The sequence below is a fragment of the Amphiura filiformis genome, chromosome 1, assembly GCF_039555335.1.
Source record: "Amphiura filiformis chromosome 1, Afil_fr2py, whole genome shotgun sequence".
NCBI lineage: Eukaryota > Metazoa > Echinodermata > Ophiuroidea > Amphilepidida > Amphiuridae > Amphiura > Amphiura filiformis.
The window spans coordinates 38,999,039-39,011,489 of NC_092628.1; the positions used below are offsets into that span (position 1 = coordinate 38,999,039).

The 12,451-nt window shown below is 36.3% G+C and overlaps 1 protein-coding gene across 1 annotated transcript in view; it reads left to right on the top strand.

The window, feature by feature from the left end:
* Positions 1–12,451, top strand: part of LOC140159016 (uncharacterized) — a 171,560-nt gene that overhangs the window by 18,918 nt on the left and 140,191 nt on the right. The window contains 23 exon segments of the mRNA XM_072182334.1: positions 603–716; positions 1,634–1,747; positions 2,331–2,444; positions 3,297–3,410; positions 4,054–4,287; positions 4,535–4,648; positions 4,967–5,200; positions 5,324–5,437; positions 6,054–6,167; positions 6,360–6,473; positions 6,887–7,000; positions 7,288–7,401; positions 7,647–7,760; positions 8,026–8,139; positions 8,553–8,666; positions 8,893–9,126; positions 9,282–9,395; positions 9,600–9,833; positions 9,990–10,103; positions 10,439–10,552; positions 10,710–10,823; positions 11,012–11,125; positions 12,015–12,128. Of these exon segments, the coding sequence (XP_072038435.1) occupies positions 603–716; positions 1,634–1,747; positions 2,331–2,444; positions 3,297–3,410; positions 4,054–4,287; positions 4,535–4,648; positions 4,967–5,200; positions 5,324–5,437; positions 6,054–6,167; positions 6,360–6,473; positions 6,887–7,000; positions 7,288–7,401; positions 7,647–7,760; positions 8,026–8,139; positions 8,553–8,666; positions 8,893–9,126; positions 9,282–9,395; positions 9,600–9,833; positions 9,990–10,103; positions 10,439–10,552; positions 10,710–10,823; positions 11,012–11,125; positions 12,015–12,128 (3,102 nt within the window).

Below are 12,451 nucleotides of genomic sequence, written 5' to 3' on the forward strand. Positions count from 1 at the left end.
TAGCCTTCCATGATCAACTAAACAAAATGGATGGCACACAGGGCAATTTGGAGTTGGTACTCTTTGAGTACAATATCTTGGTTGAAACATAAACCATCAAAATTATGAAAATATCTTAAGTAGTATTTGACCAGCACTAGCTTTGCCAGTTTGTAAAGGATTTATAGTTGGGGGCCTGTGTGTAGCTTTTTCACTGGGTTTAAAACACACTTGTGAAAGTTCACTCTATAATGTGCAATTTTACCTTATTCTTTTCCCATAATCATGGTAATTTCTGGTCTAAATCAGGCTTTAAAGGTGATGTGCATTGCAATTAGTGGTTTATTATTAGTCCAATATATTTTGAGCTGCATTCCTGATAGGTCAAGCTGAACATGTAATGTATAATAGTAAGCATTTGTGGTTTGTTTATTCTGTTTGTTGCAATATTGTTGTTGTATGCTGCATTGTGTTCTAATGCACCTGTTCGCTGTATTTAAAAAAGTTACTCACTAAATTGCATTTATTAATTTGTACAATGGTGCAAGACCAACTTTTAATAAGGATCTTATAATTAAATGGAGATAATACATCTCAGCTAATCAATATCCTTTTTCTTGCAGAAATTGAAGAATGTGCAAGTGACCCATGTCAGAATGATGCACTCTGTGTAGACCTTGTCAATGGATATCAATGTGTGTGTTCACCTGGATATGAAGGAATATTTTGTGAAACTGGTAAGCAAAGACATATGCATTCTATAATTATGTCTTGACGATTTGCTTGTTTGTATTTGTCACACAATTCAACAATATATTATACAGAAGATGGGAAGTTGAGGTAAACATTTTTGTTTGACCTGAAAAGGAAATACTAATAAAATGTTGGAATTAGGGCAAGTTTTTGTTTGTGTTTGTTTTTACCTTACAATGCCCTTTGATTTGACCGATTGTATGAAATAATCTGCTGGAATACCTATTATTGGCCCACCCAATGGTACATGTATGTTTTACTTCAAAGTGAGTGAATTTGTTTAATAATGATAATAATATTTATTTGAATTACCATTATTAAACAAATTCACTCACTTTGCATGAAGGAATACAAGTAAGCAAATGGTAATTCAGGAAAGAACAATGCAAACAATGTGCTTTCCTTTCACTTCTCAGGTAATAGAATCATGTATAAGGCATGTTAACTTAATTACCTTTGGGTTGACAATCATAATAAGTCATTTCTATAGAGTCCAAATTATGATATTAAATAAACAAGCAATAGTGGGTACCATACAATAGAGGCCGTCAGCCTTTTCCGCGGGATCCGCCATCTTGTGGGTACTGCCGTTCAACGTTCTGCATGCCATGCGTTTAGACATTACTCTCCCTATTACGCGGAGGTCGCAGCGCGTGACGCACCTCTTCAGTCAAGCGTCAACGCGGTGATCTTAGCAACAAGGCACTCCGTACCCACAAGATGGCGGCATTGACATCACAATGACTACCTCTATTGCTACTTCTCTGTCTCTGGTACTGTCACTGCCTTTTCATGTGTTATTTTTTTTATCTAATTTGTCTTTATTCCAAGTCTTCTGACAAACTTACTTAATTTTGTAAGCATATTATGCAACACTCTTTTGATATGAATTGATTTACAGAAATCCTTGAATGTGCCAGTGATCCTTGCCAGAATGGAGCTACATGTGCTGAAGAGATCAATGGGTATCAGTGTCAATGTCTTGCTGGATATGAGGGTGACAACTGTGAAACAGGTATGTGGTGTCAGAAGAGTATTGATTTTATCTAATGCTATGGGAATGAGGTGCGGGCAAGGGGAATAATATGGCAAATTATATATAAAGGGCACGGTGGTGCAGCGGTACGGGCTCTATCTCGCAATCGGAGGGTTGTGAGTTTGAGCCCCGGCGCGGCGGTGCCATCGTGTTGTGCACTTGGGCAAGGTACTTTACCTCACTTGCCTCTCTCTGCCCATGGGTGAAATGGGGAGCTGTTAGGGATATTGTCCATTTAGCGCCACCCAAAGGTATGAGCATGCCTCATTGTATGGCAGCTGGCATATTCTAACGACGGCGGAATAAATGTAAAGCACTTTAATACATGTGAAAGGCGCTATATAAATGTCAACATTTATTTTATTTATTTATTTATAGAGGAGCTAAGTGGCTATTACTGTAAAAGGATCTCCAGACCACATAATCACAACATATGATGCTTTATTTACCATATAAATGTAAAAAGTGTTTAAAAATGTAGTTAGTAGAAAAAAATGCTCATATATTGTACAGTAACTTCAGAATTCTCATGTTTATGTTCTGTGATTTTTTTCCCTCACAGAAATCAATGAGTGTGATAGTGACCCATGTATAAATGGAGCTACCTGTACTGATTTGGTCAACGGATATGAGTGTGTATGTGTACCAGGCTATGAGGGAACCAACTGTGAGACTGGTGAGTACTTTTGCACAGGTTTTATTGACACCAATAGAAGTACTTACATAGTCCTGCAATATGATTAACATTCAGACTTTGTATATCACATAGGGAGGGAAATTAGTAAAGATCCAAATTGTTTTGCCATGCCCACGGCAAATCACAATTTCAAGTGTGTGCTTATGAGTGATGTGCATAATGGACTATTCCACTTAAAATCCACACTCCCCCTGTGGAAGATTTTGGCAAATTCTTCCACAGGGGTGTATGAATTTCAAATGTAATGAGTCCAATAGGCAGCTCCAATTCAATTTCATACACCCTCTGAGAAAGATTTAACTGAATCTTCAACAGAGGGAGAGTGAGTTTCAAATGGAGCTGCTAATGTGTTCATTCCATCTAAAATTCATTCTCCCCCTGTGGAGGATATTTCCAAAATCTTCCACAGGGGTAGTGTGGGTTTTAAATGGAATAGCCCAATGCATTGTGTTGATGCTCGAGTCCTATATGTGCAGTGCTGTGTAGCACTTATACTTTAAGATGCCAATTGAGGTTTTTGTACCAAAATATACCAAAGATACACTATTTTGGTATACATGATTGAATAATGATCAAATATGGCCGATTCATATCCTGTTACACATTGAATTAAGTGTCAGAGGTCCTCCTAAGAAGCAAATGTTAAGAATATGTTGAAACTGATTCGCAAACATTTGACCAAATCCATATGCAAAAGATAATTGGCAGCACAATTTATGATTTGCCTTGCATTGCAAGTTTTGTTTATAGACATAAGAGTGTGTTCTAATCATTGCTGGTTACCCATCTCATACATGTATTCATAAAGTCATTTTACCTTTGTATTTGTAGATATTGATGAGTGTGCTAGTAACCCATGTTTGAATGGTGCCACCTGTTCTGATCTGGTCAATGGATTTGATTGTACATGTGATGTTGGCTTCGGAGGAGCTGACTGTGGCACAGGTAAGTTAGATTAGAAAATATCTACTAAATATCAGCACAAATATATTTTTCATGTCATGTGTACATATTATGAAACCCTGAAGTTAACAAGACAAAAAGTGTTTTATCATTGTGATAACCCCAGATTACTATTAACCACTCCTTTGTATCAATGTTGTAATAAGTCACCAAATTTAAGGTCAAGTCAAGTCATTTGTCCTAATTTTCAGTTCAAGTCAAGTTAATTAAAGTTACTCAAGTCACTGTGTTGAAATTCAGTGGGGTCAAGTCACTGAATGTCACTCATATCACCTCAAGTTACAAGTTATAAGTGATGACTTTTCACACCACTGCGTTGCATACCAATTACCAACACCTATCCATATGCAATATGAGTGGGATGTTATAACATTTCCCCCAGTGTGCAACTGTTTTTATGATCTTTGATGCCAGACCCCAGCCTTGCTTAAGGTTCTTCACAGGGTACATAAGGACAGCTTATGGTACTCTGGTATTCACCAATATGAAGGAACTTTACAATTGGCAATATAAGTTTCAAATACCAAAATTAAGCATCAAGTATTTTTTACATTTAATTAATTCCTTTGCTGTTTACTTATAAAGTCATTTGTAATCATATTTTGCCTTTCTTGTAATATTTTAGAACTACTGGCCTGCCCAAGCTCACCATGCCTCAATGGTGCCACCTGCTTTGAGAATTTCCAAAATCAAGGATTCCTCTGTGCCTGCCCACCTGGCTATGAAGGAGATACTTGTGAGATTGACATAGATTACTGTGCTTCAAACCCATGTATGAATGGTGCTACTTGTCAGGATTTACTTGAAGGATATGAATGCCAATGTCCACCAGGATATGAGGGAACTAACTGTGAATTTGGTAAGTTATATAGTGCAATCTATTCTTTACCTGATTTTCTGATTAGAATGTGCTTCTTGGTTAAACTAATTTATGCAAGGTACCGTTGTGTGAGCATAATATTCTTGCTGCCTTATTACGAATAAAAAAAGCTCAAAATGTGCCTCTCTCGTTGAATAAACAATATAATGAATAATAAAAATCTTGCAACTGTTGCAACACAAACAATTTTAAGAACAACAACAATATGTTTCCATTGTTTTTCCAGATATCCAAGAATGCTCCAGCAACCCATGCCAGAATGGAGCCACCTGTGAAGATCTTGTCAATGGATATCAATGTCAATGTCCTGTCGGATATGAAGGAACTAACTGTGACATAGGTACAGTATTTGAAATATCATCAAACTATTAAGATAATCATCAAATAATTTGTATGTATTACTAACTAGTTAGTAAAAAACCATTTTGCTGTGATATTGCCTTGAGGCTACAGCCAGTAACAGCCTGTTCGGCCTGATGATGCGTCTCAGATGACAGTCTATGGAAGTTTCAGCTAATGATGCAGACAGTACTTATGAATTGAAAAATCAAGTTTGCTGGACAAACAATTTTTTATTGGAGGCTGGAGTATAAAATTCAGATAGAGGTTAAATGTTCATCTCAAAATCCTAATAATAACATCTTTTATCACATTTCAGAACTTCTTGCATGCCCAAGTACACCATGTCTAAACGGCGCCACCTGTTATGAGCGATTTGAAAACCAAGGCTTCCTGTGTGCTTGTCCACCTGGTTATGAGGGAGATAGGTGTGAGATTGACATTGATTACTGTGCTGTACAGCCTTGTCAAAATGGAGCTACTTGTGAAGATTTAGGCTCAGAATATCAATGTGTATGTCTACCTGGATATGAAGGTGTTAACTGTGAAGTTGGTAAGTGTGAAATCAAATGATGACAAATGCAATAATTTTTATCTATATCAATATTTTTCACAGCCTTAAATACATTTGGCTTGAGTTGAATTAAGTTTCATGTTTTTTTTTCTTATTTTGTAGAAATTCTTGAATGTTCTAGTGATCCATGTCAGAATGGTGCTTCTTGTTTTGAAGGAATCAATCAATATCTATGTCAATGTCCTGCTGGATATGAAGGACCTAATTGTGAAATAGGTAAGCAGATCACTGGTGGTTTTTATTCGTTATAGACAACCATGGTGTTAACTGGCATTTGTGTCCACTTTGCCATAACAAAAGTTACGCTGATTTTTTTCTTGAATTGCTGGTAATGAGTGTTGGGATTTTGTCCATGAGCAGAGTTGGGCTATTCCAGTTGAAATCCATACGTCCCCTTAATCTTTCACACAAGGAGTGTGAATTTCAAATGGGGTTGCCTAAATGAGTGACTCCCATTTGAAATCTACACCCTCTGTGAACGATTCAGGTCATGTCTTCCATGGGGTATATAGATTTCAACTGGAATAGCCCGCTGTATCTTATGGTGCAATATGTAACAAAATTCATCCCATTTATCAATAATCAATGTTATTACTTATCACTGGTCAGTGAACTATGAAATCATCTTCAAGCATTTTGATGACCTTTACATAGCAAATGTTTGTTGCACAAGAAGCATATTTTCAGCAGTATGTTTTGTCTCAACTGACCTGTCGATATCCAATAGCGTATTCAGGGTGATGTTTTAGGGGTCAAGCTCCTTGTTTAATTTGGGGAGGGAAATAAGTTGCATACAATAAAAACTTCCTTTCTACTGTGTTTTTCCTCTCAGATATTCAAGAATGCTCCAGCAACCCATGCCAGAATGGAGCCACTTGTGAAGACCTTGTCAATGGATATCAATGTCAGTGTCCTCCAGGATATGAAGGAACTAACTGTGAAACAGGTATGGTAGAATTATTTATTCCAAATTACAAATTCATTGCAAAACATTATTGTTCTTTAAAATTAAAGAAAAATAAGTACATTATATGTTGGTGTATTGTATTCTTGATTTATGGAATTTGAACTCCATTTAATAACTTGCTACTACTCACACAGCCTTATACCTATTAAACATTTTGTAATATTCGTACAGAAACCCAAGAGTGTGTCAGCAACCCCTGTCAGAATGGAGCCACCTGTGTAGATCTTGTAGGTGCATATCAGTGTCTATGTGTCCCTGGATTTGTTGGACCAAACTGTGAAACAGGTAATCTGTCAATCATGAGTAATGACAATAACAAAAATGAACTGAACACAAACTGATGTTAAGATAAATCAAGCATCGGGCAATCTCATATTTTACCATCCGCGACAGGTTAGCTTACAGAATGAACACAACTGTTATGATAGTGTGTGACTTTACATTGTGATTGTATGATGTCATGGGCATAATACGAGATTGTCGCAATCAGTATGCATTTATTTTTTATTAAGAAACCTGAAAATAATCCTGGATTATATACAGATGCTCTATTGATCAAAATGGTTGAAAGGTCAAGATCCAATTACAACAGATTTTTTTAGAAGAACCTGTCATCATTATCTTTCAGCTTACATTTAATATATATTGTAGTTTCCTTCATAATATTTATATAATTAATTTGCAAATACTTTTCACAGAAATCTTGGAATGCCTCAGCAATCCATGCCAGAATGGAGCCACCTGTGAAGATCTTGTCAATGGATATCAATGTCTGTGTCCTCCAGGATACGAAGGAACCTTTTGTGAAACAGGTAATGTGGAATTTTATCAATGAAATACTTTTGGGTAAGATAAACCATTTATATTATGCAACTGATAACATCTGTGTTAAGCCTTAGTCTTAAGAAGGGCTGTAATAATAAGTATCAAAGCTGCTAATTATGTGTTTGCTATAAGCTTTACAAACAAAATCACATACATAATGTATAAGGAACAGAAATGGCTTCTCTGTCTAGTCTGGCTTCATATATTTACAGCAGTTATAAATTGTCATTCTTGGTATAGTTTGAGCCAGTGTAATTTGTTTTTTGGTTTACAGAGATTGAAGAATGTGCAAGTGATCCATGTCAGAATGGTGCACTCTGTGTAGATCTCGTCAATGGATATCAATGTGTGTGTTCACCTGGATATGAAGGAATATTTTGTGAAACTGGTAAGCAAGAAAACACCACTCCCATTCTGTCTGTCTGTCTCTCCTTCCCTCTGTCTCCCCTCTCAGTCTCATCCTTGCAATCTCATCTCTGTGTTTTTAAATGTCACTTACGTTCTCTTTGGTTTCTACCCTTCCATTGTACACTATTCTTAGACTCTCTCTCCCTCTCTTTTTCCCTCTTTTCTCCTCCAATCCTTGTTATATCAAGTTGTTAATCAAATTGTTTTGTTTTAACACAATTTCAGAGCTCAATGAATGTGATAGTAACCCATGTTTGAATCGAGCCACCTGCAGTGACTTAGTCAATGGATATGAATGTACATGTCCTCCTGGATACCAAGGAAGTATTTGTGAAATAGGTGAGTGATGGAAGAAATGTGTATCTGTTGTGTGTTGACTCAAGTTTGATTGATTGGTTGATTAATTGTTATTAGGGTATTTGCCTTGATCAAGGTCCAGAACCAAATTTTAAAGATCATGTGGAATCTATTACACTGTGTTAGCAAATTTAAAAAAATGTTACAAATGTGTTTTCCTCTCAACTCAAAAACACATTGATCCTGAGTTTATGGCAGAAGATTCTCATTCAGTGACACCAATTTATTTTCCTTTGTTTATTTTTAGATGTCGATGAGTGTGCTAGTAACCCATGTCAGAATGGAGCTGGCTGTACTGACTTAGTCAATGGATATGAATGTGCATGTAGAGGTGGCTATGAAGGCACTAACTGCGAGACAGGTAGGCTGTGTTATTATTATATTTGCTTTCTTCTTCTTTTTTATGATATGAAATGATATAAAAAAAATGATTTAGGCAAAGATCTTTTTAAAATGGATTCTTTTTGTCAATAATAATAATAATTATAAGCTGTAATATCACACAATTCAAATAAAAGTACAGATTAATATTTTCTAGCCACCAGCCCTTTAGAGCTGACTCCTAAGAGCTTCTGTCTGGTAATACTAAGGACCTGGGTTTATCCATTTGCAACCAACTGTTTTTATGTCTATAAATGCTTATTTTCCTAATGTGTATGTATTGTGATGTAGAGCAGAATATAATGTTTTTCTTTCTATAAGTAAAGTTGTACAAAGAAGTTACAAAGTTAGTTTGATAATATTTATTGTTTCTTGTTTATCCATTTACCCCAGAGCTCAACGAGTGTGATAGTAACCCATGTTTGAATGGAGCTACATGCAGTGACTTAGTCAATGGATATGAATGCATCTGTGAGATTGGCTATGAAGGCACCAACTGTGAAATAGGTGAGATAGTTTGATCTACATATCTTTGGATTTGAGCAGAAACTAGATTAATATATTTTACAATTGGAATGTGTATGAAAACACAGTAATTCGTAAGCCTTGGCAATTATGAATTGGAAAGTATTGAAATTCTTCATGCTTACTGTTACTATGTATGCCACCATTAATTCATTAATTAACCTATCAGTACATAATTTATAACTTGTATATTTTTTAAACTTTTCAGAACTACTGGCCTGCCCAAGCTCACCATGCCTCAATGGTGCCACCTGCTTTGAGCATTTCCAAAATCAAGGCTTCCTCTGTGCCTGTCCACCTGGCTATGAGGGAGATACATGTGAGATTGACATAGATTACTGTGCTTCAAACCCATGTGTGAATGGTGCTACTTGTCAGGACTTACTCGAAGGATATGAATGCCAGTGTCCACCAGGATATGAGGGAACTAACTGTGAAATTGGTAAGCCTTTTATGTAATTTACAAATAATTAAATAACTGAATAAGTAGGAATTTTACTTCTGTTGTGAGTCTTCAATAACATAATTACAAATAATTTCACAAACATTCTTAGTAATGTCATTTTTTGATAAAATGGGCAATGTTTTGTTTTCCAGACATTCAAGAATGTTCAAGCAACCCATGCCAAAATGGAGCCACCTGCGAAGACCTTGTCAATGGATACCAATGTCAATGTCCTGTCGGATATGAAGGAACTAACTGTGAAATAGGTACAGTATTTGAAATATCATTTAAACTATTAAAATAATCATTAATGAACTTGTATGTATTACTTACTATTTATTATTAAAACAAAACACTTATTATTGTGAAATTTGCCTTGAGGCTGCAGCCCATTTGGTCTAATGATGCATCTCGGATGGAGATTAAATGTTCAGCACAAAATCATAATATCTTTTTTAATCGCATTTCAGAACTGCTTGCGTGTCCAAGTACCCCTTGTCTAAATGGCGCTACCTGTTATGAGCGATTTGAGGACCAAGGCTTCCTGTGTGCCTGTCCACCTGGTTATGAGGGTGATAGGTGTGAGACTGACATTGATTACTGTGCTGTACAGCCATGTCAAAATGGAGCTACTTGTGAAGATTTAGGCTCAGAATATCAATGTGTATGTCTACCTGGATATGAAGGTGTTAACTGTGAAGTTGGTAAGTGTGAACTCAAATAATAACCAATTTGATCTATTTTTGATCTATTTTTATATATTTGTGGCAAGTAGCCTTAAAATTACATACGGCTCCTATGAAGTTGTGCCTGTATCAGTTCTTTGTAATTGAGTTCCATGTTTTTATTTTATTTTGTAGAAATTCTTGAATGTTCCAGTGATCCATGTCAGAACGGTGCTTCTTGTTTTGAAGGAATCAATCAATATCTATGTCAATGTGCTGCTGGATATGAAGGATCTAATTGTGAAATAGGTAAGGAGTTAACTGTAATTATCTGTGATGGACAGCCATGGTCTGTAGATGGCATCGGTATCCTTAGCCATAACATATTTATTCTGAACTTCTTTTCATTTCATTTCATTTCATTTTATTAAAAAAAGCATCGTGGCCCTAAGGCCAAATTGAGCATTTTTTTACATTAAAAGACATCAAAATATTACAAAATTACAAATACAAAATACAACTTGTGTTGAAATGCTAGTGACGAGGGAAAGTTTTCTGTCCAATGAACTAAATCTTGCCTTGAAGTTGCTTACAATGAATATTTATGCCTATCATTTTTTTTTATTGTGTGCCCCTTCCTTCAGACATCCAAGAATGTTCCAGCAACCCATGCCAGAATGGAGCCACCTGTGAAGATCTTGTCAATGGATATCAATGTCTGTGTCCTCCAGGATATGAAGGAACGGATTGTGAAATAGGTATGCTATTATTTGTTTCAAATTCATTACAACACACTTATTTTTAACCAAAACTGTGTACAATGTGAATTCAGCTTGGTAAATTGTTGCAACTCGAACATTTGTGACAAATTATTCAGTTAAACACCTGTTGAATGTTTTTGAATCATTTCTACAGAAACCCAAGAGTGTACCAGCAACCCATGTCAGAATGGAGCCACCTGTGTAGATCTTGTAGGTGGATATCAGTGCACATGTCTCCCTGGATTTGTTGGACCAAACTGTGAAACAGGTAACTTTTAAATACCAAACGTGATCTCTTTGTGATTTCGAATTATTTTTAAAGCGGCTTTTTCTACTCGTGTATATTGTGGCAAATTGTATGTTAAATGTGAATATTAATGGTGTGTATCTTGAGATAAGCAATATTTATGGTAAGATTCCATTCAAAGATTTGGATCATATTTTCTTCCTGTTCAGAAATCTTGGAATGCCTCAGCAACCCATGTCAGTTTGGAGCCACCTGCATAGATCTTGTCAATGAATATCAATGTCTGTGTCCTCCAGGATATGAAGGAACCAATTGTGAAACAGGTAATGTGGGAATTGTATGCATTAGGAAATATATCTTGAATAAAAAGCATGAATAATCATTTATCCTGCACCATTTACTTACTGGACTAGGAGATGTCAATGTGTTGATTAGTTGTCCGGTAGATTTGCATAGTGTTTTTGCTGTAATGCATCTGTTTGGGCTGGATAAACTAAATTTACTGATGGCCTGGATTATCAAATGCTATATGGGCAGTTATGTGCAGCCAAGTGATTGTATATCATAATACTATTTACAGAGTGTCCGTCCGTCCGTCCGCGCGCTATCGCGTTCGCGTCCGCATTCTCACGGTGCACTATCGCGTGCTCGCGGTGCGCTATCGCGGAGGATCGTTTCTCCCGATTGATTTCATTACTTTAGTAACGGCCTATATCCACGTCAAGATACCAATGTCCTCCAAAGTGGTAGCAGGACAGGGCTTGGAAGAGGCAAATGATGGTTTTCCAGATTATGGGTAGGCCTACCGAACTACCGACTGAAGAAAGCATCACAGATACAAAACAGAGTTGATTAAGTTGTATCCATTTCAGTCATTAAGAGACGCATTTCATAGTAGTTTAAAAGGTCAGGGCAGTTATATGGGTATACGGGGGGGGATTAGAAATAGGCCTATCACGACAACCGCCCGACCCGAGAACTGCGAAATCTAGTTTCAATATATGTATGAATGTTGATATTACCATTCAATTTTCTGAGGAGTACACCACCCTCGGCACCTTCACCTTACTTTTGGTAGTCCCAGATTAAGTCCAGTTTAATCCTTGGGTTCAGCTATTCTTGAAAAAAAAAAACAAACATTTTTTTATTTATGCCTGTCAGTGAAAAAGTTATTATTGTTTTAATGTAATGTGTTTGGTTTGTTAAAAACAGAAATTGAAGAATGTGCAAGTGATCCATGTCAGAATGGTGCACTCTGTGTAGATCTTGTCAACGGATATCAATGTGTGTGCTCAGCAGGATATGAAGGAATATTTTGTGAAACTGGTAAGCAAAAAAGATAATATTGTTTATTTGTTATCTGTCTGTCAGTCTGTCTTGTCAGTCTTTCTGCCCATTTCTGTCTCTGGGTGTCACTCCCTCACTTCCCAGCAAAGAGTTATATAAAGGGTATGAAATGTTTTAATAACATTCACGAAATAGTTTTTCCTGACCTTCATATAATCGGACATGTAAATGCTATTAAAACATTTTGACCAACACCAGAATGTGTTTATAATATGTTAATGACATATTTTTGTGTTGGTTGGGTTTCTCACTCTGCCTCATTTAATTTGTCTCCTTGAAAATTTGCCATTCTCTACTATCTT